The sequence below is a fragment of the Ovis canadensis genome, chromosome 14 (genome assembly GCF_042477335.2).
Source record: "Ovis canadensis isolate MfBH-ARS-UI-01 breed Bighorn chromosome 14, ARS-UI_OviCan_v2, whole genome shotgun sequence".
NCBI lineage: Eukaryota > Metazoa > Chordata > Mammalia > Artiodactyla > Bovidae > Ovis > Ovis canadensis.
Window position 1 is genome coordinate 77,408,124 of NC_091258.1, and position 26,966 is coordinate 77,435,089.

The window sequence follows — 26,966 nt, forward strand, 5'->3', positions numbered from 1 at the left end:
GAATAATACGGTAATACTGGGAAAATAACAGACAGAGACAGAGAGGAACACAGAGAGAGGCAGAGGGAGAATAAAACAGAGAAACTGAGCGGAAGAATGGAACCGGAGGAAACGAAGATGAAGACGACCGAGTTAAGACGCAGGTCTCGGCAGGAACTAACCGCGAGTGTAAATAAGAAATGAAAGATCAGGACTAATAATGGTTGGGGGCGGGGCACCCTCCTCGAGCCAGGACAGTAACCTCCCGGCTGGTGAGACACAGCCCGCCCTGAGGTCAGGGCAGGGCGTCAGGTGTCCTCGTGGGTCTGTGGCCCCGACACTCAGAGCTGGCCGACCTTGGGCAAGCCATCTAACGCTTCAGTCCAGGACCTGAAGAGCATCAGCAGGACCTGGCTGAATCTAGGATGAATTATTAAAATATGCTTAAGATGTATAAAGACATTTAAAAATACCAGGCCTGTAAGAGGCATGCAGGTTTCCTATGTTTCCGCTGCTGCTGCTGCTGAGTCGCTTCAGTCGTGTCCGACTCTGTGAGACCCCATAGATGGCAGCCCACCAGGCTCCCCCGTCCTTGGGATTCTCCAGGCAAGAACCCTGGAGTGGGTTGCCATTTCCTTCTCCAACGCATGGAAGGGAAAAGTGAAAGTGAAGTCGCTCAATCGTGTCCGACTCTTTGCAAACCCCATGGACTGCAGCCCGCCTGGCTCCTCCGCCCATGGGATTTTCCAGGCAAGAGTACTGGAGTGGGTTGCCATTGCCTTCTCCGTCTTATGCTTCTATTAAGAACGAAAAACGAAAATATTGATAACTGGATGCTGCCGCCCTCTAGCGGGATTTTGGGATAAAGTTTCTGTTTTAATCCAAGTGGGAACGACAGTCTGACCCCCTTAAGCAGGGTGGTGACCACGCACACCGCTCAGTGGAATCGCTCTCCTGGCTGGTTCTGGGGTGGAGGGGGTGTCCCTGGCTAGCCTATACCCGGACCTGGGGTGACAAGGGCAAGTGGATAATGGCCCAGATTGTGGACCCCCATAAAGCAGGTGGTTAGGGGTGTGGACCCTGGATTGACTGGTTTGTGTTTGATATGTGCACCAGCGGAAGAGGATTCTTGCTCAAATATTGGGGGAGAGGCGCAATGAGAGAGGCAGGAGACCTGTACAGTTGGCTCAGGCTTATTATCAGCTCATCCAGGAAAAGAGATGTCCTGCGTCAACCTTAAAATTCAATGTGCAGTTTTCGGTTGTTGTTTTAACCATGAGTTTATTTAGAAATGGCACAGGGATTGCAATTCAGGACATTCGAACTATGGCAAACCACAGTCAAATTCAGAGAACAAATGAGAGGAATATTACTTAACAGAGAAAAAGGAGGAAGCTCGCTGGCTGCTTTGAATCAAAGCCCCTTGAAGAAAAGCAAGCCTTCAAGGCAGTGATGGTTTCCCATTGGCTGGGATGTGGCTGTTTCTCATTGGCTGAGCTGTGGCCGCTTCTCATTGGCTGGGCTGTTGGTGGGTAAGGCGAAAAATCGTCCTTCCGCAGCTGTCTAGTAAGGTAACTGCCTTCCTGCCCAGAAATGTAAAGTAAGCTGCAACAGAGAGGGGAGGCAAGACAGCGCCCCTTTAGGGTTCCCAGCTGCATTTTAAAGCTTGCCCTTTATTAATGTTCGCACCAGAATATGCCTGTATCACACACGTTAAAGCATCAACTTTACAGAAACGTGACACGGGACTACTACAAGAGGTACAGAGCTCCACGCTCAGTGTGTGCCGCCAAGGTCCCCCAGGGTATCCGCATCCACCGGCAGAATGACCAACAGAGGGGATCTTGTGAGGGAGGGTTTGGGCCCAGGCCTGGAAGCAGCTCCATGCATCCTGCTCACTGTGAACGCCATCCCAGGACACACATAACTGCAAGGAGGCTGGGAGATCATCTCGCTGGGAGCCCAGGAAGGGAGGACACGGTGCTGTGGGCAGCCACAGTCCTGTCACACGGGGGCCACCTGTCCCTATGGACACCTGGGGGTCACACGATGGGGGTGTTTCTAGTCTCCACTGCTTCCTACCCGACCTCCTCTGACACAGAGGTTCTAGGACACAGGAAATAGACTCTGAACAATTCGTTATTTCGCCAGCTAGTGGAGACAGAAGGAAACAGCCCTGCAAGGAGGTGCGTAGAATTCAGAGTGACGCATTCAAGCCCAGAGGAGCCCACGAACGGAGGTGGTGCTGCAGATGGACACCCACTCAGGGAGACAGGAACCAGCTGCTGTGTTACCTTAGGTGCAAAAGGGGTCTTTGCAGGTGTGGCTGAGTTAAGGCTCTTGCAAAGGGGAGATGAGCTTGGATATCTAGGTGGACCCAGTGTAATCACCAGGGTTCTTATAAGAGAAGCAGGCGGGTCAGAGAGTGAGGAGGCGAGACGTGACCGCAGAAGCCAGAGTCCTAGTCAGAGGGAGGATCCGAAGGTGGAGGAAGGGGCCGCGAGCCAGGGAGTGCGGATGGCCCCCAGACGCTGCACCAGGTAGAGGCAGGATCCAAAGGTGGAGGAAGGGGCCGCGAGCCAGGGAGTGCAGATGGGCCCAGACGCTGCACAGGGTAGAGGAACGGAGCCTCCCATGGAGCCTCCAGAAGGAACACAGCCCTGCCCACCCCGGGTTTCAGCCCCGGGTAACTGATCTGACTTCTGGCTTCCTGAGCTGTAGGGAAATAAGCTGCGCTGTTTGGTGCTGCTATGTGAGTGGCAACTTGTTACAGCAGCAGGTGTACGCTTGTTGGGATGAATGGCCTCCAATCCCAAATCTGACGGGCTTTAGCCCAGTGAGGGGTGACGGTCAGGTCAAGGACAGTGTCCTACAGCTGCTGGGCCCTCTCGTGCCTGGGGAATGCATGGCGTCCAGTGGGGATGAACTGGGGTGGGATGGGAGACGGGGGCCTGCCAGTTCCTCGGGGTGGACCTAAAGCCCGAGGGGCCCTCCCTGTGCAGTCATGGCCTCACCAACTCCCTCGACCAGGCCACCGTGCCCACGCGTGTGGGTGTCTGCATGCGTGCATGCGTGTGTACAGTGTGTGCACGTGTGTAAGTCTGTCTGTGTGTGCGTGCCTTCATGGACCTGTGCCTGCGGGGGATGGGAGCTGTGTGCAGGTGGGGCAGCTCTGCGCCTTCACCCAGACACAAGTCCCCGCAGACACTCTGGGGTCAGAAAACACTGATTGTCTGGTTTTTGTCTTGTTTCCCTCACTGAGTTTTGGGGGACGGTGGGGCAGAGACTGGGACCTAGAACCTGTGTTCCCAGCGCCACATGCGGGGCTGACGCTCTTGGACCTGTGAGGACACTGACTGATAAACAAGGTGGAGTGTGACCCAGCAAACTGGGTGTCAGCTATGAGCTGCATGCGTGCAGCCCAGATTCAAGGTCACCACCCGCACTCTAGGACGGTTTGCAGAGTCAGCTCAGAAGACAAAATGGTTCTCCAGGGGCAGTGGAAGATTCACAGGACACCTCAGGAATCCACTGGGCAACTGTAGGAACATAGCTGGGTCTCTGGAAACAGCCAAGCACCATAGTTGGGTCTCTTCAAACAGCCAAGTGCCAAAGCTGGGTCTCTAGAAACAGCCAAGAACTAGAGCTGGGTCTTTGGAAACAGCCAACAGACACCATAGCTGGGCCTCTTGAAACAAGTGCTACACCTTCTCCCCAAGGAGCTAGTTGGTTGTGGGAGGGATCACACAGTTAATGAATCTTCTAGAAGGTAATATGGGGGGTCTCAGGACTTCAGCTCTTGACTGCAGGAGGATGGACTAGATGTCTTTCCAGAAAGGAATGATTCCACAGGGAAACCCAACGTCCACTTCGGGCTTTTGCAAGCGTGACTTCCTGCATCTTTAGTGCAGAGGCCAGGTGGGCATGTGGTCAATGTCTGGCAATGGTTGCGTACGTGCTGGACTCAGCCATGGGCTCTGAGGACGGCGGGGACACAGCTCTGGCCGCTCTCTGGGTGAGGAGCTTGTGGTTCAGCCGGGCATAGGTCACCTCCTGGGGGCCTCCTGCAGCAGGGGTCTGAGGATAAAGATGCAGGGTGAGTTTGGGTGGCAGAGTGAGGGCATGTCACCTCCACAGTGAGGACACAGAAGACACTGTGGCTTCTATCCCTCTCTCTTGGGGTCCCTCCCTCTGGGGGAGTCTGACCACCATGAAAAGCCCATGTGGTGAGGATGTGAGATCCTGCCTGCTGCCAGGGGACTGAGCATCATGGAAGTGGCTCTTCCAGCCCCGGTCGAGCCTCTGATGAGTGCAGCCCTGCTCAGCATCTTGATGGCAACCTCAGAACAGACCATGAGCCAGAACTACCCAGCCGATCCGATTCCAAGTTCCTGGCCCAAGAAACAGATGATTCTGTTAAGCTGCTAAATTGCAGGGGCTTTGGTTCAGAGCATTAGCTGATGAATGCAAACACTTACCAAGGCGCCCACCTCTCCATCCATGTCAGGAAATCTGTCAACGCTGGCCACATCTGAATGCGAGGAGGACCAGGGCTCAGTTCTCTGAGGTGGAGCTTAAAAGACAAACATGCCTGACCTCACAGATTCATATTTTGTCTCCACCCCACCTGGAACGTCCTGGCATGCTTCACTCCAACACTGCTTCCCTGAAGTGTGGCTGAACCCCTGCTTCCCCTCCCAGACTTGTCCCCCCTCCTTGTCTTTACCTGCGGTCCCATCTCGGACATCCACAGCTGGGCTGAGCCTGAGGAGAAAGAACATGTGAGCCCTGAGGGCTGCCTGGGGGCAGAGGACGGGGCTGGGAGGTCATCCCCAGGGTCCTCACCTCCCCTGAAGTCTCTTCTCCTCGTCTTTGCTTCTGGGAGGCCCTGAGGAGAGTCAGGTGTGAATTCAGAAGAGAAGGCTTCTTTCCAGCACCCCCAAACACTCTGCCTGGTCACCCCACCCTGTCCCTGAGACCTACCTCGTTTTCTCCGGAGCTGACGATGGAGGAGGAGAAGGACCAGGAGGGAGAGACAAAGGAGAAAGGGCACAGAGACCCCAATGAGAATATAAACCTGCTCTGTCGACAGGCCTGAGGGAGCTAGGAGGGTGGAATCAGATTATCAGCAGTATGCCTTTATGGAGCACCTGCTGCATACTGCCCCCCCACACACACACACATGCTGGGTGCTTATGGTGTTCACACTCAGATATAAAGAAAGCTCTCACATGCACACCAGTCCTGTGGCTTGGGACTTGCTCTCCCCCGCTTTACAAAGCCAGGTCTGAGCGCTGAAGCCCTGGGTCCACAGCGCATTGGCAGAGCTGGAATAATACCAACACCAAAGCCTGTTCTCGTCCTCTTTCCCCAAAGAGCACACTCCACGAGGAGGAAAGAAAATATTTCCTCCTATGAATAAGATCAATGCTTCTCCAGGCTCAGGCAGTGCTGCGGGGTCGGTGCATTTATTACTGGTTTTGTACACGAGCGACGAGGAACGTGGAAGGATTGGGTGATTTGATTTGCTCCGGGGCGCAGAGCTGGGGAGGGCGGGACTGGATCCAGGCAGTCTCGGTGATGGGGTCTTCTGTGGACATGAGTCTCCACAGCATGAAATAGGAGTGAGGGAGCGAGATGGAAGGGGGCTGAGCTGGACTCCTACCCCCGGCCTGTTCAGGGCCTTCCGAGAGGGCAGCTCTGCTTTCCAGGCTGCTCAGGTGTAACCATCAGCTGTCCCTTCCCTTTGGCTCCCAGCCCATCCCCCCACCCCACCGCCGTCCGTCTCTCAGCGCGGAGCCGGGCCCGCCGTGGACCCTGACCGCAAGGGGGCGGTGCGGAGCGACGGCCAAACCCCCGAGTCTGGGGTCCGATCTGGCTGCCCTGGGCTGGTTCCTCCCTTCCAATCCCTGCCCCTTTGGACAAGAACCTGTAAGCTCTTTTCTGCATAGGAAGAAGGGCGGAGGCTCTGAGAGGTCCAGGAAGTGCCGCCCACTATGGGCCGTCCTGGCATTACTGCCATCGGGCGCCCGGTGCAGGGTCATCTATCCAGGTGGGTGCTGTTCCCAGGGTCCTTATGAGTGTCAGAGACACCCCGGTGCCCTGAGCCTGCCAGTCCCGTGCTGCGCTCTCACAGTCCCTGAGCCAGGTCTGGGAGAGGGCTGTGCCCTGATCCCAGCACAGAGCCCCCAACCCACCCCGTGCCCCGACACCCCTCCAGGCAGGGGTCAGCTACTCACCAGCGGAGAAGCAGCACTGAGTGGTGGGGGAGCCGACGCCTCCAGGGGGTCCTGTAATGGTGGGGGGACAGGAGAAGGACTGGTGCTGTGTAGGGGCTGCCCAGGGTCTGTCCCTCTCAGCCTGGCACCTCTCCATCCTGAGCATCCGACCGCAGGCCACTCATGGCCTTCTCTCAACCCGGGACAACACCAAGATTCCTGAGAAAAGGGGGCTGGGGCCAGACAAGGTGGAGCCCCCCTGCTCCATCATGCTGGGGTCACCTCCCTCAGCACCTCCCAGAGCTGTGTCCCACATCACTGCCCAGACTTTTCATGGTGACCTTCTCTGGGGGTGGGGGGGTCAGAGTGTTCTGGACCGACCCTGACTCCAGGACACCCTGGGGGCTGACCACACACAGGACAGGCATGGCCTCGCCCCTAAAGTCCCCTGAAGCACCATCCAGCTCTGGTCAGGGGTCCCCTGGACCTTGTGACTTGCCTGGTGAGACCAGGCTCAGGGAGCTGAGCCAGGCAGGGAGGCAGGGGAGGCATGGGCAGAGAGGACAGAAGCAGAGGGCTCCAGGGGCGGGGGTGGGGGCCAGTGGGCGGAGGGCACAGCGGGGCCCAGGCACACCTGCAGGAAGGGCAGAGACGGCCTCCGCGGTCCCCTCCAGGCTCAGGGCCTCGCTGAGCGCCGACCAGGAGGACTCTATTTGATAGATGCAGCGATAAGGCCCAACGGCGTCTTCACTCAGAGTGGTGATGTGGAATCTGGCCTCGGTCTCCTGTTCACCTCGGGACGTGACACCCACATCCTCATAGGCCTTCCTATTACCCTTCTCCAGGCGGAAGCTCGTAACCCCGGCAGGGCCCCGGCACACGATGCTCACCGGCCGCCCCCAGGGCACCACGGAGCCCGGCTCAGCTGAGATGGAGGGTCTGGGCAGGGTCCCTAGGAGGGGAGAGCAGGGCCCCAGGGTCTGTCCTGAGGAGACCAGCACACGACGCAGTTCTCTCATCTTAGTGGAGATCACCACACCACACAACCGACTCACCTTAGTGGAGATCACCACACCGCACAATTCTCTCATCTTAGTGGAGACCACCACACCCACACAACTGACTCATCTTAGTGGAGGTCACCACACCACATAATTCTCTCATCTTAGTGGAGAATCACCACCCAGTGCAATTCACTCTCTCGCTTCTTTTTCTTGTTGGAAACTTGCCACGTTGTGCAGCCCTCGCCCCATCCAGTTTGGGACGCCCCCATCGCCCCTGCAGAGGACAGCCCCACCCCCTGCCCGTCCCAGGGGCAGCTGAATCCCACCCACTGCGGTTAGCCTCCCCACTGATGTAAGGACCCTGAGGCTTGGTCACAGCTTGCTCAGGATGACACGGAGGTGACAGAGAAGCTGGGGGCAGCTCCCTCCCTGCCCACGGCCACACCAGAGAGAGCGGCAGGGGGACACAGCAGGGGATGCCCAGGTCGTTCCTGGGATGAGGAAAGCAGGGCTCTGAGTCGGGGGGAGTGACCTGTGCTGGGTCTGAAGGGAAGGGCCGCTGCCTGTGCTGGGAGAGATTGTGTGAGAGGGGTAGGTGTATGTGCAGGTATGTGTGTGTGTGTGGGGGGGTATATATGTGTGTGCATATGTGTGTGTGTGTGTGTGTGTGTGTGTGTGTGCAGGTACATATGTGTGGGGTGTGTGTGGGTGTGTGTATGTGTGTGGGGATGTGTATGGGTGTATGTGTGTGTGCGGGTATATGTGTGTGGGGGTGTGTGTGGGGTGTGTGTATGTGTGTGGGGATGTGTATGGGTGTATGTGTGTGTGCGGGTATATGTGTGTGTGGGTGTGTGGGGGGTGTGTGTATGTGTGTGGGGATGTGTATGGGTGTATGTGTGTGTGCAGGTATATATGGGTGTGGGGGTGTGTGTGTACCTGTGTGGGGGTGTGTATGGGTAGGTATGTGTGTGTGTGCAGGTATATATGTGTGTGCATGTGTGTGGGGAGGGTGTATGTGTGTGTGTGCAGGTGTGTGGGGGGATGTGGGTGGGTGTATGTGCATGAGTGTGTGTATGTATGTGGGGGATTGGGATGTGGGTATGAATGTGTGGGGGCTGTGGGTGTGTATGAGTGTGTGTATATATGTGGGAGGTTGGGATGTGGGTATGAATGTGTGGGGGCTGTGGGTGTGTGGGGAAATGTGTGCAGGTATGGGTGTATGCATGTGTGCAGGTGTGTGTGGGGGTGTATGTGTGTGTGTGTGCAGGTATATATGTGTGTGCATGTGGGGTGGGGGAGGGTGTATGTGTGCATGTGTGGGTGTGTGGGGGGATGTGGATGGGTGTGTGTGTATGAGTGTGTGTATATACGTGGGAGGTTGGGGGTGTGGGTATGAATGTGTGGGGGCTGTGGGTGTGTGTCAGGGTGTGTGTGTGTGTGTGCAGGTATGGGTGTGTGCATGTGTGCAGGTGTGGGGGTGTGTGTGTGGGTATATGCAGGCATGTGTGTGCATGTGTGCATGTGGGGGGTGTGTATGGGTGTGGGTGTGTGCAGGTGTGGGGGGTGTGGGTGTGTGCAGGTATGTGTGTGCATGTGGGGGGTGTATGGGTGTGGGTGTGTGCAGGTGTGGGGGTGTGCAGGTATGTGTGTGCATGTGTGTGGGTGTGGGGGGGTGTGTGTGCAGGTATGTGTGTGCATTGGGGGGGTATGGGTGTGTGTGTGCAGGGATGAGTGTATGCATGTGTGCATGTGGGGGGGTGTATGGGTGTGGGTGTGTGCAGGGGTGGGGGGTGTGCAGGGGTGTGTGTGTGTGTGCAAGTATGTGTGTATACATGTGTGCAGGTGTGGGGGTGTGGGTGTGTGCAGGTATGTGTGTGCATGTGTGTGGGGGTGTGTATGGGTGTGGGTGTGTGCAGGTATGTGTGTGCATGTGTGTAGGTGTGGGGTGTGTGTGTGCAGGTATGTGTGTGCATGTGTGTGGGTGTGGGGGTGTGTGTGCAGGTATGTGTGTGCATGTGTGTGGGTGTGGATGTGTGTGTGCAGGTATGTGTGTGCATGTGTGTAGGTGTGGGGTGTGTGTGTGTGCAGGTATGTGTGTGCATGTGTGGGGGTGTGTATGGGTGTGGGTGTGTGCAGGTGTGGGGGTGTGCAGGTATGTGTGTGCATGTGTGTGGGTGTGGGGTGGGGTGTGCAGGTATGTGTGTGCATGTGTGTGGGTGTGGGGGTGTGGGGGTGTGCAGGTATTTGTGTGCATGTGTGTAGGTGTGGGGTGTGTGTGTGTAGGTATGTGTGTGCATGTGTGTGGGTGTGGGGTGTGTGTGTGTGCAGGTATGTGTGTGCATTGGGGGGGTATGGGTGTGTGTGTGTGCAGGGATGAGTGTATGCATGTGTGCGTGTGGGGGGGTGTATGGGTATGGGTGTGTGCAGGGGTGGGGTGTGTGCAGGGGAGTGTGTGTGGAGGACATGGGGCACAGATCTGGCCCCACAGACTCCAGCGGCTGAGGGTCCTTGTGTGCACTCTGCAGCACCTGGGCGAGCCCAGGGTCTGACGGGTGGGTGCCAACTGGGGGGCGGGAGAGCTGGAGCTGCAGCTCAGGGTTGGAGTCTGCGGGCGCAGCCCCTCATGCAGCGGGGGTCAGTCTTTGGCCATCAGAGGGTGTGTGAGGCCCACCCACATTGTGGAGGACAGTCTGCTTTGCTCAAAACCCAATGATTTAAACGTTGATACCATCCCAAAACATCCTTGCAGACACACCCAGAATGCTGACCACGTAAGTGACCATAGGCCAGCCGAGGAGACACAAAATTAAATTCCACAAATTCCACCACCCCCACAGCATCAACTTGACACGTGCGTGCACGTCCTGAAACCACAGCTAACCTCCAGATAGACAACAACGTGAGTGAGTGAGGAGCGCCCTCTGCTGACCGCTGCCTCTGTGGGGACTTCACGGACTCTGAAGCCAACTTCCTGCTCCAGGGCTGCAAGCCCTCCTCGACGCCCCGACCCCCCACCAGCACCCCCACTGCGCCCCTGCCTAGTTGAGACACAAGGGGTTTCCAGAAGCCTCAGTGACCAGGACACGGAAACACACTGGGATGGAGGAAGAGAATACTGAGAAAACCCAGGGATGGTCTCTGCAGACTCACCCTGGACACAGCGACCCTCACCCGCCAGGGAATGCGGGACCAGACCTGTGCTCCCGCTCTTCCGCAAACACACACACACACTCACACACTCATGCACATACACACACACACATGTGCACATGTGCACACACCCACCCACATATACACATGCACATACACACACACCCCTGCACACACATGCACCCATACACATACACATGTGTGCACACATATACAGACACACACCCACATATACACCTGCACACACACCTGCACACACCCCTGCACACACACATGCACCCACATATACACATACACAATACACATGTGCACACACATATATAGACACACCCACATATACACCTGCACACACACCTGCACACACACCTGCCCACATACACACACACACGTGCACCCACATATACACATACACAATACACATGTGCACACACATATACAGACACACACCCACATATACACCTGCACACACACACACCTGCCCACATACACACACACATGCACCCACATATACACATACACACCACACACACACCTACATACACACCTGCCCAAATACACACACATATACACATACACACCTGCCTACATACATGCACACACATGTGCACACATGAGCGTGCACACACACCCCTGCACACACATGCACCCATGCACACACATACACACGTGTGCACACATATACAGACACACACCCACATATACACCTGCACACACACACCTGCCCACACACACACCTGCCCACATACACACACACACGTGCACCCACATATACACATACACAATACACATGTGCACACACATATATAGACACACCCACATATACACCTGCACACACACACCTGCACACACACACCTGCCCACATACACACACACAGGTACCCGCATATACACAAACACATATACACACCACACACACACACCTGTACACACACCTGCCCAAATACACACATACATATACACGCACCCACCTGCCTACATACACACACACACACACACCCTTCACTTTCCCGTTCTGCAGACTGCTCCCCTCACCTCACACTTTCACACCCAGGACAGGCAGCTGCCTTTGAGACTCAGCAACACAGACTGGGAGAGCTCCCCCTCCCTTACCCCTCACCCCCTCATTCCCTCCCTCTTTCTTTCCACCACATCTAGGTCCCGTCCATCCATTTACTGAGGCCTCCATGTGCCTCTGGATCCACAAATACGGGAAACACCCCGACGCCTGCCCCCTTGGGGCTGACAGTCCAGAGGGACGACAGACACTCACAGACAGTTGTGCAAACCCACGGGTATGGGAGGTGATGTGTGCTCTCTCGGGGTGAGTATGGGAATCTCGGGGAGCGGGGCAGCGGGAGGCCGAGCTGCCCCCTGGGGGTCAGAGGGAGGGGGATCCTGAGCTGAGAGCAGACATGGAGGATGGTCCCTGGGCTGAGGGGCAGGGCTCAGGAGTCACGGTGGGGAGGGCCGGGCTGGGTGGTGAGATTCAGAAAGTGAAAGAAAACCCAGGGAGCAGTGGCCGCTTCACGGGGGCACTGTGCAGGGGAGGCTGGAGGAGACAGCTGGCCTGGTCCTGGGCATCTGCCCCTGCCCGGGGTGAGCGCTGTTCTCTGCATGGGGCTGCAGGGGTGGTCTGGACTCGTGAGGGTGGGAGCTGGTGGGCTCAGCCCGGGCCTGAGAGTCGGGTCATCCCCGCAGGGTCATCAAGGACAGAAGGGGGACAGGGGAGACCCGGGCCAGGGTCCCGCACTGGGGCTGTTAGCAGCTCAGGGCACAACCCAGGGCCCCCAGGCCCCCGGGTCCGCTCCGCTCTCATCGAGGTCCGTCTTGGGGAGATGGGGGTTTGGGGGAGACTCACCCTGCTGGGTGCGGGCCGTCTGGGCCAGACAGAGAGCTGGAAGAGAAGCTCTAGTAAGAAGAAGCCCACCTGACGGTATCCTCACGGGCTGCAGTTCCGGGGCCCTCGAGGAGCCGTGGGGTGGGCAGGTGTCTTCCCATGATTTCCCAAACTCCCCCCCCCGAGCCCCCCAATATTACATCTGAGTGCAAGCCCTCTCCTCGCTCTAAAGTAATCTCAGACAACCCTACCCTCTCCTCCAGGCCAGCCCGGCTCAGTCTGCACGCTCCCCACACCCAGCCCTCGTCCAGGACCGAACCTTCCCCATCACTTGGGTCTGGGCCAAAGCTGAGGGCTCAGGCCCGGGGATGGAGAGGGAACCACGTTGCCCCCCCAGGACTCCGGGGTCTCCTGGGCTGGAGTCAGGGCTGAACAGAGCCCCTCTGCCCCTGGAATCCGGCCTGGCACCCCCAGACTCACCCAGGCTCAGGAGAGTGGAGGGTCCAGGCGCCATGGCCTAGCCCTGTCCCAGCGCGCCCTGGAGTCGGTACTGAGGGACGGAGCCTGCAGACCGCGGGGGAGAAGGGATGTGCCCCGGGCCTTTATGGGGCGGTTTCCAACCAACAGCCTCACACAAAGGGGAAGAGCGCCCTCCCCGCCCGTCACACACTTCCCGCTAAGGGGCCGCAGGGCCGGCTCCCAGCTGTTCCTCCCTCTGGGCTCCCACGAGGCTCAACTGCTCTCCGGGTGCACCCCTAGGGGGAAGCCCCATTCTCCGCCCAGAACACCGACTTGACCGTCAGTCCCGACTCTGTTCTTGGGCAAGGAGTTACATCACTTTATGCCAACGGTTCCTCGTATTGAAAATGGAAAACCCTGAAATCCTCCTCTGAGTGTTTAATATTGCGATGTATGTTACATTCCCTGGAGGTGTCAAGTGCATTAAAAATGCCTTATCCCATGGGTTCTCTGCCCCTTTCCCCAGGCGCTCTGGAACCAGGGGAGGCGGGGCTGGCCGGGGAGCACACACAAAATCCCAGAGCTGAGTGATGGGGAGACAGACCTTGGGACCTGGGCCTGGGCTTGGGACCCGGTGGGGCCCCCAGCTGGGAGCTGAAATGAGAGCAGGGCTGGGGGGCGGGAGGGCGTGTGTGCACATGGAGCCTGCAGGACAGGAGCCCCGTAGTGGAATCCCTGTCCTCTGTCCCCGAGGCCAGGGAACAGCTGCTTCTCCCGGGAGGAGCTCTGCCAGACGGTGATGGCGGACTACACAGCAGCCGGTGCTCAGTCTTCCTATTTACAGAAACCTAGTTCTATCCAAGGGGCTGTGTTCCAACCCTGGATGGGGAAGGGGAGTGGAGAGGATGCGGTATGGGGCTAAGGCAATCCAACAATCCCATTTGCAGTGACTGGACCGTGGATGGTCAATGACACTTAATGTGGAATATATCAGGGTTTCTGGAATCACATTTCTCTCTTGTTAACAGAGGGTCTCATAAGACATTTGGCTCCTTTAATCCTGTCCATGGGCAGCTATATGATGATGATGTGATATCTGGAGCTTCAACACCCATCTTGCAACCATGAGGCAACAAGCTTGACTACAATTGCAGAGATACTGAACATACTGAGGTGAAAGAACACAAGATCTAAGGTTTGTAGAAACTCCTGGAATTGCTGAAAAAGCCCTGTGACTGCCTACCCCTGGAGTTCTTAATAAGTAAAGAATAACTGTGCTAGATTTTCTGTCAAATATCAGACTAAATCTATGGACCACACTGCATAAAATAATAACTGTCTTAAAATAATAACTGTTTTATTGATAGCTCAGTGGTAAAGAATCCACCTGCCAATGCAAGAGACATGGGTTCAATCCCTAGGCCGGGATGATCCCACATACTGCAGAGCAGCTAAGCCCGTGTGCCATTACTATTGAGCCTGTGCCCTAGAGTCTGTATTCTGGAACAAGAGAAGCCACCACAAAGAGTGCATGGCAACTAGAGAGTAGCCCCCTGTTGCTGCAACTAGAGAAAACCCACACAGTATCAAAGACCTAGCACAGCCAAAAATGAATAAATGATTTAAAAAATAATAATAACTACCTTGAAAAATAAAACTGTTTTATAGCATATTTTAAAGGTTGTCTTAAATGCCTCAAAGAAATGAAAACTCAGCAAAGGTCATATGGCCAAAAATGAAAAGACGAGATTCCCTGGAGCCAGGCTGAATGCTGAACATGGCTGTCACCTTGACAATGATGAATCAAGTTTTAGTTTCATGGCCTGATCGAGGGTAGCAGCTAAAGGCTAAAGTGTGAGGCTAGTACAGTCAAGGCTAGAGTCAACCGGGGTCACCCTGGCTAACTAGGACGAACACCAACACAGCCCCGTGTAACCACCCATCTGACCTCTGTGTGTGTGTGTGTCTCCCTCACTCGTGGTCACTAGTGGCTTTTATCAGCTTTATTAACAGATAACTTGTGGACAGTTAACTGCAACCATTAAATATGGGCGTGTCCATTGTGGATCTATGGGCCTACAGTATAGAATGTGAGTCAACAGTGCCGAGGTGTCCAAGGGCATGCTCCCTGCTTCCAGGAGACTCTGCTGCAAAGCTCACCTCAAGTTTTCCAGACTAGCCCACACCTCTGTTTTCCCTTCAGGGCTTCCCTGCTGGCTCAGACAGTAAAGATTCTGTCTGCAATGCAGGAGACCTAGGTTCGGTCCCTAGGTTGGGAAGTTCCCCTGGAGGAGGGCACGGCAACCCACTCCAGTATTCTGGCCTGGAGAATCCCATGGACAGAGGAGCCTGGCGGGCTACAGTCCATGGGGTCACGAAGAGTTGGACACAACTGAGCAACTCAACAACAACACATCACAGGCAGAAACAAAGCAAGCTGAAAAATGCGCTGTCTGTGGTGTGTTGGACCAGAACACAGGCCAACAGTTCTGTATCTCAGCGAGCATGTAGGACCAAGCAGTTTTCTTTCTGCTCTGTGTGGGTCTCTCTGTTCTGCCCCGGGCTGAGCTCAGAAAAGAACAGGGCTTTCTGAAACTGTTCTACAGGAAACCTGATGCTATATTAGGCAGCCCTCATCCCCTAACTACTTCCTGACATGAACTACACATCTTGGCCCCAAGCCTCCTATCCAAACTGGCCAAGATTTGGTTTTACAAGTGCTAAACTCATATCAAAGCTTTTAAAAACTTTTTTGCTTTTCTTCTTTCCTCAACTACCAGGTCTTATGATGATGGTGATATATAATACTCCTTTACCTACTAATACATAAGTACATTATTCTTGTTTAAAAAAAAATTATGGAGCTTCTGTGGTGGTCCAGTGGTTAAGGATCTGCTTGCCAATGCCTGGGACATTTGGTCCCTAGTTTGGTCCCTAGTGTGGGAAGATCCCACATGCCACAGGGCAACTAAGCCTGTGCAGCACAGCTTGAGCCTGCCTGCTGCAACTCCTGAAACCCAAGCACGCCTAGAGCCCAGGTTCCATAACAGGAGCAGTCACCACAGGGAGAATCCCGCACCACAATTAGAGAGAGCCTGCACAGCAACCATGACCCAGGGCAACCAAAACAAGCGACACACAGAGACTCACAGGAGTGTTCCAAGCAGAATTTTGACTCAGTATCACAGAGATAACAATTTCCTTGGTGAAACTCAGTGAGTTGTTGAATGTATCTTGCAATTCTGTATAATGAGCAATGTAAGATACATATTAAAACTATTTCTTGAGGGCTTTATCTAAAATTCTCTTATTTGTTGACTGAATAAAATTTCTCCCTTTCCCTCTGTCTCTCTCTCTCTGTATTTCTGTCTCTGTTGGCATCTGTCTCTCCCTGTCTTTCTGTCTCTCCCTCTGTCCCTCATTGTCTCTGTGTCTTGATCTCTCTGTCTCTGCCTCTCACCCTCCTGCCCTCTGGCTTGCTCTCTCTTCCTCCTAACCCGTCCTGAACTTTACTTCCTTAAAGGCAGCCCTGCAGCCCTAGGCCCCTGGAGTCATACAGTCTCACTTGACAGCTGCACTCAGTGGTCTGTGGAGCAACCAGCTCAAGCCGGTTCCTGACGCCTGACTGTGAACATCCCTCCCCCACTGCAGGCTCAGTGATCTCACTTTTTAAAAAAAATATATATATATTTTTTTAGTGGTTTTTTAAAAAAATTTTAATTGGAGGCTAATTACTTTACAATATTGTATTGGTTTTGCCATACATCAACATGAATCCACCATGGGTATACACATGTTCCCCATCCTGAATCCCCCTCCCTCTTCCCTCCCCATACCGTCCCTCTGGGTCATCCCAGTGCAACAGCCACGAGGATCCTGTATCCTGCATCGAACCTGGACTGGCAATTTGTTTCATATATGATATTATACATGTTTTAATGCCATTCTCCCAAATCATCCCACCCTCACCCTCTCTCACAGAGTCCAAAAGTCTGTTCTATACAACTGTGTCTCTTTTGCTGTCTCACATACAGGGTTATCATTACCATCTTTCTAAATTCCATATATATGTGTTAGTATACTGTATTGGTGTTTTTCTTTCTGGCTTACTTCACTCTGTATAATCCGCTCCAGTTTTATCCACCTCATTAGAACTGATTCAAATATATTCTTTTTAATGGCTGAGTAATACTCCATTGTGTATATGTACCACAGCTTTCTTATCCATTCATCTGCTGATGGACATCTAGGTTGCTTCCATGTCCTGGCTATTACAAACAGTGCTGCGATGAACATTGGGGTACACGTGTCTCTTTCAATTCTGATTTCCTCGGTGCGTATGCCCAGTAGTGGGATTGCTGGGTCATGAGGCAGTTCTATTTCCAGTTTTTTAAGGAATCTCCACACTGTTCTCCATAGTGGCTGTACTAGTTTGCATTCCCACCAACAGTGTAAGAGGGTTCCCTTTTCTCCACATCCTCTCCAGCATTTATTGCTTGTAGACTTTTGAATAGCAGCCATTCAGACTGGTGTGAAATGGTACCTCATTGTGGTTTTGATTTGCATTTCTCTGATAATGAGTGATGTTGAGCATCTTTTCATGTGTGTGTTAGCCATCTGTATGTCTTCTTTGGAGAAACGTCTGTTTAGTTCTTTGGCCCATTTTTTTATTGGATCATTTGTTTTTCTGGAATTGAGCTGCAGGAGTTACATGTATATTTTTGAGATTAGTTGTTTGTCAGTTGCTTCATTTGCTATTCTTTTCTCCCATTCTGAAGGCTGTCTTTTCACCTTGCTTATTGTTTCCTTTATTGTGCAGAAACTTTTAATTTTAATTAGGTCCCATTTGTTTATTTTTGCTTTTATTTCCAATATTCTGGGAGGTGGGTCATAGAGGATCCTGCTGTGATGTATGTTGGAGAGTGTTTTGTCTATGTTCTCCTCTAGGAGTTTTATAGTTTCTGGTCTTACATTTAGATCTTTAATCCATTTTGAGTTTATTTTTGTGTATGGTGTTAGAAAGTGATCTAGTTTCATTCTCTTACAAGTGGTTGACCAGTTTTCCCAGCACCACTTGTTAAAGAGATTGTCTTCTCTCCATTGTATATCTTGCCTCCTTTGTCAAAGATAAGGTGTCCATAGGTGCATGGATTTATCTCTGGGCTTTCTATTTTGTTCCATTGATCTATATGTCTGTCTTTGTGCCAGTACCATACTGTCTTGATGACTGTGGCTTTGTAATAGAGCCTGAAGTCAGGCAGGTTGATTCCTCAAGTTCCATTCTTCTTTCTCAAGATTGCTTTGGCTATTCGAGGTTTTTTGTATTCCATACAAATTGTGAAATTATTTGTTCTAGTTCTGTGAAAAATACCGTTGGTAGCTTGATAGGAATTGCATTGAATCTATAGATTGCTTTGGGTAGTATACTCATTTTCACTATATTGATTCTTCCAATCCATGAACACGGTCTATTTCTCCATCTATTAGTGTCCTCTTTGATTTCTTTCATCAGTGTTTTATAGTTTTTTATATATAGGTCTTTAGTTTCTTTAGGTAGATATATTCCTAAATATTTTATTTTTTTCATTGCAATGGTGAATGGAATTGTTTCCTTAATTTCTCTTTCTATTTTCTCATTATTAGTGTATAGGAATGCAAGGGATTTCTGTGTGTTGATTTTATATCCTGCAACTTTACTATATTCATTGATTAGTTCTAGTAATTTTCTGGTGGAGTCTTTAGGGTTTTCTATGTAGAGAATCATGTCATCTGCAAACAGTGAGAGTTTTACTTCTTTTCCAATTTGGATTCCTTTTATTTCTTTTTCTGCTCTGATTGCTGTGGCCAAAACTTCCAAAACTATGTTGAATAGTAGCGGTGAAAGTGGGCACCCTTGCCTTGTTCCTGACTTTAGGGGAAATGCTTTCAATTTTTCACCATTGAGGATAATGTTTGCTCTGGGTTTGTCATATATAGCTTTTATTATGTTGAGGTGTGTTCCTTCTATTGATGCTTTCTGGAGAGTTTTTTTTATCATAAATGGATGTTGAATTTTGTCAAAGGCTGAAGCTTGCAATGAGCCACACTGTATTTACTCCCCAGAAACTGGCGAGTGCTACAGATCTGTTGCTTTCTTTCATAGATGAAACTGTTACATATTTCCCATCACACTGCTGGGCGATTTCCAAAGGCCACCTTAAAGAAAGTTAAACAGGACAGGGAGGACTTCCCTGGTGGTCCAGTGGGTAATGAACCTGGCTTGCAATGCAAGGGACATGGGTTCCCTCCTTGGTCCAGGAAGATCCCGCGGGCAACTAAGTCCATGAACCACAACTACTGAAGCCCACACGCCCTAGAGCCTGTGCTCCACAGCAAGAGAAGCCACTGCAATGGAAAAAAAAATAAGAACAGGAAAGAAACACTGTGACATTCCCATCCAAAAGGAAAACTGACAAAATCCTGTCTATATCCATGGTGTCCTGCAGCAGGCTTCATTCCTTCACCACCTAAAGCAGCCAACATCTAAAATCGCGTGTCCAAGTTTCTCTTGCATTTTTGTAAATACAGGGTGACCACATATATACATATTTGCATGTGTATGTATATACATATGCGTGTTCACTGTTGTTTTTAACTTTATGACCCAATAGAGATTTGAAAATGATTTTTGAAGTCAGATACGGAGTAAGCACGGACTAATGTTCTATTCCTTTGACTACAAGACGGCAGAGTAAAAGGACATGTGCTCATCTCCTCCGAGAACTCCACAAATTACAACTCACTGCTGAACAACCATTGACAGGAGAATGTTGGATCTCACCCAGAAAAGATACTTTGCCAACAAAGGTCCTTCTAGTCAAGGCTATGGTTTTTCCGAGAGTCATGTATGGGTGTGAGAGTTGGGCTATAAAGAAAGCTGAGTGCTGAAGAATTGATGCTTTTAAACTGTGGTGTTGGACAGAACTCTTGAGAGTCCCTGGTTGCAAGGAGATCCAACCAGTCCATCCTAAAGGAGATCAGTCCTGGGTGTTCATTGGAGGGACTGATGTTGAAACTGGAACTCCAATACTTTGGCCACCTGATGCAAAGAACTGACCCATTGGAAAACACCCTGATGCTTGGAAAGATTGAGGGCAGGAGGAGAAGGGAACGACATAGGATGAGATGGTTGGGTGGCATCACTGACTCAGTGGACATGAGTTTGAGTAAATTCCAGGAGTTGGTGATGGACAGGGAGGCCTGGAGTGCTGCAGTCCATGGGGCTGCAAAGAGTTGGACATGACTGAGTGACTGAACTGAACTGAATGTTCTATTCATTAATTATGTAACCATTTTTGAAATTCCTGTCTTTATTCAAGTATTACCTTTCCATTGTCCTTTGTTCCCTCCTGCATGTCTTTCCACTGGGATTATTTTCCTTTTACCTGAAACCACCTACAATGCAGAAGACACAGTTTCAATCACCAGGTTGGGAAGATCCCCTGGAGAAGGGCATGGCTACCCACTCCAGTATTTTTGCCTGGAGAATCCCAGTGACAGAGGAGCCTGACAGGCTATGGTCTATAGGGCTCGAAAGAGTTGGACACAACTGAAGTGAATAACACGCTTCCTTCTTTTGGTGCCCATCTGTTGGTGAAGAATTCAGTTTTTCATTGCCTGAAATTAATGTCTTCATCTCACCTCCAATTTTGAAGTTTTCTCCTGCTGTAGAGTTCTAGGTTGGCATTTATTTTTTAGTGATTAAATCTGGCATTAATCATTTCTGTTGCAAATGAACTGCAGATCTTCTCATTGCTCCTTTGAAAATAATCTGTCCTTTTTCTCTCAGTGCTTTTAAGATTTTGCCTTTGAAGTTCAGCAATTTTCCTCTTCTGTGTCTCAGCATATGTGTGTGTGTTGAATTTTACTGAAGTGTAATAGATTAAAAGTGCACATATCAAATGCACAGCTTGACGAATCCTCAGATTGAGCACTCTTGGGTTTGCCAGTAACTTCTCTCCAAAGGTAATGACTTTGCTGACTTCTAACAGCATGGGTTAAATTTGCGTGTTTTGGTTCTTTATCTCAGGGTGAATATTCTCTGCAGCCTCTTTGTGTGTGTGTGTGTGTGTGTGTGTGTGTGTGTGTGTGGCTTCCTCTGCTCAACCGAATATTTTAAGATTTGTCCGACACTCTGGGTGCTGTGGAGTATTTTACTGTGTGAATCACCACCATGCGCACATCCCCCCTAGTGTAAAGGGGCATTTGCTTAGCTTCCAGTTTACGTTAGGATGGAAAGTGTTGCTTTGACTGTCTTAATTCATGTCCAGTGATGAGCGTATATGTGTGTTTCTGTTGGAATAAACCTCGGGGAGTAATTGCCGTGTGTTGTCCTGTGCATTTATTCAATTCTAGTAGGTACTTCTGAATATGTTTTGAAGTGATGGCATCAGTTCACACTCTGAGCATTCTGGTTACCTCACATCCTCACCCGCCCCTCTGCTTTCCCACCTTCTTATTTTTGCCCCCCATGTGAGGGGTGGTGGTACCTCTGTGGTATTACTTTGCATGTCTCAGGTAACTAATGCATTTGGAAACATTTTCCTATGGCTTTTGGTCATTTGAATATTCATCCAATTTTGTGAAATGTCTGTCTGAGTCATTTTTCTCATTTCCTCATTTAGAAAATTGAGTTGACTGTTTTTTTTTTTTAACTAAACAGTAGGAAGCTTTCTCTTTTTCTTATTATGCTCGAGTCCTTTGTCAGATGCGTTCCTTTTGAATATTTGTTCCTCTTCTAGCTGAGGGTCACTGTCTTGTTGCTGCATTTTGAAAAAGATTATTTCTGAATCTTATTAGAGCCCATTTATCCAATTTTATTTTATGTTTATTGCTGCTGCAAAGGGTGAAGAAATTTTCTGTATGTTCCTCCCAGAGCTAGGGATGTACTTTTTGGATTTATATCTTCAGTCCTTGGGACACAATGCTGTGTGTGTGGGTGGGTGGGTGGGGGTTGTGTGCTCATAGTTCACATGCATTTTTCATATGGAAATCTGATTAATACAGCACAGTTTATTGGAAGGACCATCCTTTCCTCAACTGAGTTGTGGGATATCCCGTGTTGTATCGCAGGAGAGCGCTCTGCTCTGATGATTAGTGTGTGTATCTGTGCCCAGTAACACATGGACCAGACACTCTAGCCCCATAGTGAGGCTTGACACCTAGGAGTGTCTGTCTTCCAGCTTTGTCTTTCTATTTCAAGGTATCATTAAATAATTTTGGCCCTCAGTATGTCTAACAACAAGAAAAAAACCTCTCTGTTTTGTTGCTGTTGTGTTGCTGTTTATAGAGCAGTTTCTATCTGCTGGGGCTTCACAGGTGGGGCGGTAGTAAAGAATCCGCCTACCAATGCAGGAGATGCAGGAGACCCAGATTCAACCCCCGGGTTGGAAAGATCCCCTGGAGAAGGAAATAGCAACCCACTCCAGTATTCTTGCCTGGAGAATCCCATGGACAGAGGAGCCTGATGGGCTACGGTCCATGGGGTTGCAAAGAGTCGGACACAACTGGGCAACTAATACTTGACTTGATAAATAAATAGACAAATAAATACATAGGATATAAGTTATAGTCTCTCTTTTTCCTCAGCAATGTGTTTTTCATAAGATTGATGTTATTTTTCCTTTGTAGTTTGGATGAATTCACTCTGAAGTACTGAACACTTTTATTTGTACTTATCTTGGGTTTCTCTGAGCTTCTGGAAGCAGTGAGTTGAAGGCTGATCCAACTTGCAAAACAAATATGGATCACATTGGATAATTAGAAGCCAGATACAATTCAAATTGGAGTATGACAAAGGGGGCACAGACCAGGGCTCTGTGACAACCTAGAGCAGTGGGATGGGGTGGGAGGTGGGAGGGAGGTCCAAGAGGGAGGGGACACATGTATACCTGTGGCTGTTTCATGTCGATGTATGGCAGAAATCATCACAATACTGCAAAGCAATTATCCTTCAACTAAAAATAAATAAATTTTAAAAATAAATTTTAAAAAAAGATGAAGTCACACAAAAAATTTAAATTAGACAAGACTGGACAATTTCTAGGTCACGATTTCCTCAAATATTGCTCTTCCTTGGTTCTCTCTCTTCTTCACCTTCAGACTGCCAATTAATCCACATAGAAGCTTCTTTCTGTGTCCCACAAGTCTCTGAGACTTTGCCCCAAGGGTGTTCCATTTTTCTCTTCTGCGGACTTCAATTTGGGTATATTTTACCTTTTGTCCAGTTTATTGTTTTTGTCTTCTGCACTGTTCCAGCCCCCCATGACCATGAAGTCAGAGTCCAGAAATCATTAGGATCCAATAACGTGAGAGGTCATGGTCAGAAAAACCATCTTGTCTGAAAAATGTCTTCAGTGACTGAAATCACAAATTTCAAGGGAAGTCAGAAAAGCCACCATCTGCTAAGCAAGACTTGGAAAGTTAGCTCATCTCTCTGGGGACGGAAAGAATAGGTCACACCAGGTCTCTGAGTAATGCCGCTTGGCCACATGCTCTCTGGAGATTCTATCAGAGTCTGCTTAAGGGGGAATGCCCGTTTTCTTCTGAATCTCCTTTGCAAAGACTGTGGGTTGTTAAAGTGGCCAGTCAGCTTTCTAAATCAGCACGGTCCAGCAAAGACACAGCATAAACCACAAATAGTAGCCACTGAGGCACTTTTACACATCTACACTAAAAAAAAAAAGAAAGAAAGAAACTGACAGAAATTAATTATACTTATGTTTCATTTAACCCAATCTATTTTTTAATTGAAGGATTATTGCTTTACAGAATTTTGTCCTTCTCTGTCAAACACCAACATAACCCAGTCTATTTTATTTTATTTTTTTTTCATATTCCTATAGGTTTTATTTTTTTTCATTGTTGTTGTTGTTTATTTATTTTTTTAATTTTAAAATCTTTAATTCTTACATGCGTTCCCAAACATGACCCCCCCTCCCACCTCCCTCCCCACAACATCTCCAGTCTATTTTAAAATGGTGTCTTTTCAGCATAAGAAATGACCAACAAGATAGCTCACACTCTTTCTCATATTATGTATTCAAGGTCCAGGGAGTATTTTATCGCCGAAGTGCATCCTGATTGGGCTTCCCAGGTGGCTCAGTGTTAAAGAACCCGCCTGCAAATGCAGGAGCTGCGGGGGACGTGGGTTTGATCCTTGGGTCGGGAAGATCCCCTGGAGGAGGGCATGGGAACCCACTCCAGTATTCTTGCCTGGAAAATCCATGGAGAGAGGAGTCTGGCGGGCTACAGCCCATGGGGTCGCAAAGAGTCGGAGGCGACTGAGCGTGCACACACACATGTGCACTTCCCAGTCGAGACTGGCTTTATGTCAGTTGATCAACAGCCTCTTGTGAGTAGCAGCCACCACTCTGGGAGGAGCATCTGTAAGCCCACCCTCGGTATCCGAGGTAAGCTGGGGTCTCCTTCACTCAGCACGTCTGTCCCTGTCTGTGCCTCTTCATCTCTTCTGCTTCGCTTAGTCTGACTTCATGCAAATTCTCTGCCTCCTTTTTTTTCTCTCTGTCTCCATCAATGAGTCTGGAGGGCCTCTGTGTGTCACTATGTCCCCAAGAACCCCAGGGGCACCTCCCATATAAGTCACTCCCTGGATTAAAAAGCTTAAAACAGGACTTCTGGGGTGGTCCAGTGGTTAAGAATCCGCCAGCCAGTGCAGGAGATGTGAGTTTGATCCCTGGTCCGGGGAAGATTCCACATGCTGCAGGGCAGCTAAGCCTGTGTCCCACAACTACTGAAGCTTGTGTGCCTAGAGCCTGTGGACTTCCCTAGTGGTTAAGAACCCACCTGCCAATGCAGGGGACCCGGGTTTGATCCCTGGTCCGGGAAGATTCCACACGCTGCAGAAGCTACTAAGCCACAATTACCAAAGCCTGTGTGTCTGGAGCCTGCGCTCTGCAGTGAGAGAAGCCCTTGCTTGCCACAACTAGAGAAAGCCCGTGGCAACGGTGAAAGCCCATCGCAGCCAAAACTAAATAAATTCATTAATTTTGAAAAAAAGCTTAAAACGGCCCATCTAAGCCCCAGAGAGGACCAGGGCCAGCCGGACATGCTCACACTTGACCACAAGCCCTGGGAACATCAGCCAGCACATTTCCATGTGATCACAAGCCCCGGGGGTCAGTCGAGCCCATCCCTGATTGCTTGCCATCAGTCAGGAGCACCTGGAAGTCCTTGCCGGGGCGGCTTCCCAGAGCCCGGGGAGAAACCAGCCCAGGAGGCACGCTTGTCCCCACGGCGGGGCTCTTGGAGGAGGATGGGTGGGGGCGGGGAACCAGGCCAGGCACGCGCGTCCCTTCTGGGCCCGGGCGAAGGGAGGAGCCGACACAACCCAACTGGACACCAGCTGTACAGGCAGCGGAACCCGACTCCACAGACAGACACGCAGGGTGTGATGCCCAGAAGCTTAACCCAAGTCTGTTTCAGTTTCCCTGTTGGTTCTGTTGCAGTGAAAAGGAAGAGAAGTGATTTTTTTTTCTCTTTTCCCTTTCCTGAGAACAAAGATAAAGAGAACAGTGAGCAGCAGGCCTGAACATTCCTAGTTGTGTTGGTTTTTTTTTTTTTTTTTTTACTTTGCTCCTAACTCTGAGTGTCTGTGACTAAGTTGGCATCTCTGCCCCCTAATTCTGCAGGAGCTACACTTCACAGCTGCTTTCCTTGGACTCTGTGCTAAATACATCCCCTAGCTGGTGCTTACCCTTGCAACACCCTGCCCCTTGTAGTTGCATATCAGAAAGAAGACGGCAGAGCCTCCAAGCTGCCAGACTCCATTACTGGGTTCCTGACACCCGTCGATGACTGTCTTTGAAGCAATGCAAGAAGAAGAGATCAAGACCCTATCGTCTTCGCTCCTCATCACCGACCCCTGCAAGCCTTTGTCTTATATAAGCCCCTAGACGCCTCGTCGGGGCGGGGGGGGGGCACAGTTCTTGAGGCACAAGCCTACTGCATTCCCCTCTCTGCCAGCTGAGAATAAAAACCACCTTTCTATTTCCTCCAAACTGTCTCCACCTTTGTTCATTTGGCTTCGCTGGGCCGAGAAGGCCAAGCTTTTGGCCGGCAACAGTTTTCTCTCAAGAAGGGAAGTAACTCCTTTCCTTGAGGTTTCGTTTCTCCTCACTGCCAGCCCTGTCCATGGGGAGGGAACATTTCATAGCAGATGTTTCAGCTGCTTTGCAAGTAAACTGCTGCTCACTTAGCTGAGAGGACTTCCCTGGTGGCTCAGCGGTGAAGAATCCACCTGCCAATGCAGGAGACGTGGGTTCAGTCCCTGGGTTGGGTAGAGCCCCTGGCGAAGGAAATAGCAACCCACTCCAGTATTCTTGCCTGGGAATTCCCATGCACAGAGGAACCTGACAGTTCCTAGGCTCACAAAGAGTCTAGAATACGACTTAGCAACTAAGCAACAACGTTATCTGAAACACCATCCACCACCTGTGGGCAATTTGGGTTTTTTCGTAAGGAAATTTTATTTCCTAGACTAGTTTTAGGCTCACAGCAAAACCGAGCAGAAGAGGGATTCCCTGGAGGTCCAGTGGTTAGGACCCTGCACTCTCACTGCCGAGGGGCCTGGGTTCGATCCCTTGTTGTAGAACTAAGATCCCACAAGCTGCACAGTACGGAAAAAAGGGGGTGGATGATCAGAAGATGCCAAGGTTTCCATACACCTCCTGCCCCACCCCCAACAGGCACAGCGTCCCCCATTACCAGCAGGCTGACACCAGGGTGGTGCATGTGTTACAGCTGATGAATTCACACTGACATCAGAACCCCCCGAAGCCCGTGGTTTACATCAGGGCTCACCCTTGATGGGCCTTTTATGGGTCTGGACAAACGCGTAACACCATGAATCCGCACTACAGACCCGTATACGGTAGCTTCACTCTCCGAAAATGCCTCTGCTCCCTATGTTCATCCCCTCCCCCTCCCTAACCCGGATCCTTTTACCGTATCCATAGTTTTCCCTTCTCCAGAATGTCGTGGAGTTGAAATCATATGCCGTCTAGCCTATTCAGAGTGACTGCTTCCACTGGGTAACAAGCACTTAAAGTTTCTCAGTGTCTACATGCACACTCTGCTATCTTAGCAATGGATGACCAACAGGGACCTACTGTGGAGCCCAGGGAACTCTGCTCAGTGTTAGGTGGGAGCCTGGAGGGGAGGGAAGCTGGGGGGAGAATGGACACCCGTATAAGGATAGTGAGTCCCTTTGCCATTCACCTGAAACTATCACCGCATCGTGCATTGGCTATACCCCAATAC

The 26,966-nt window shown here is 50.9% G+C and overlaps 1 protein-coding gene and 1 long non-coding RNA gene across 12 annotated transcripts; one reads left to right on the forward strand and one right to left on the reverse strand.

The window, feature by feature from the left end:
• Positions 1 to 1,233: 1,233 nt before the first annotated feature.
• On the reverse strand, positions 1,234 to 12,911 carry LAIR1 (leukocyte associated immunoglobulin like receptor 1). 10 transcript variants are annotated; one of them, XM_069552046.1, is made up of 9 exons: positions 12,669 to 12,911; positions 12,210 to 12,245; positions 6,832 to 7,149; positions 6,219 to 6,430; positions 4,963 to 5,082; positions 4,825 to 4,867; positions 4,706 to 4,743; positions 4,458 to 4,552; positions 1,234 to 4,370 (listed from the first exon to the last, which is right to left on the reverse strand). In XM_069552046.1, exons 1-9 carry the CDS (start codon positions 12,700 to 12,702, stop codon positions 4,301 to 4,303), a joined length of 966 nt encoding a protein of 321 aa, XP_069408147.1. In that variant the 5' UTR covers positions 12,703 to 12,911; the 3' UTR covers positions 1,234 to 4,300. The 10 variants fall into 10 exon arrangements, with proteins under 10 accessions (XP_069408147.1, XP_069408154.1, XP_069408156.1 ...); XM_069552053.1 differs by having other exon boundaries at positions 1,234 to 4,056; positions 6,219 to 6,269; positions 12,669 to 12,866; XM_069552055.1 differs by having other exon boundaries at positions 1,234 to 4,056; positions 4,458 to 4,510; positions 6,219 to 6,269; positions 12,669 to 12,819.
• On the forward strand, positions 11,420 to 25,705 carry LOC138419321 (uncharacterized). 2 transcript variants are annotated; one of them, XR_011248937.1, is made up of 3 exons: positions 11,420 to 11,672; positions 13,676 to 13,842; positions 25,337 to 25,705. It is a non-coding gene; the product is annotated as an uncharacterized lncRNA (long non-coding RNA). The 2 variants fall into 2 exon arrangements; XR_011248936.1 differs by lacking the exon at positions 11,420 to 11,672 and adding an exon at positions 11,859 to 11,947.
• Positions 25,706 to 26,966: the final 1,261 nt, after the last annotated feature.

What these genes read in the sequence shown, in the direction of transcription:
- LAIR1 (XM_069552046.1), bottom strand. Translation starts at nt 12,702, where the DNA reads ATGGCGCCTGGACCCTCCACTCTCCTGAGCCTGG. An exon ending in CGTCTCTGCCCTTCCTGCAG is followed by an intron (nt 6,431 to 6,831) that starts GTGTGCCTGGGC and finishes GTCTGGCCCCAG; the next exon opens with CCCCCTTTTCTCAGGAATCT. An exon ending in ATGGAGAGGTGGGCGCCTTG is followed by an intron (nt 4,371 to 4,457) that starts GTAAGTGTTTGC and finishes TTCTTGGGCCAG; the next exon opens with GAACTTGGAATCGGATCGGC.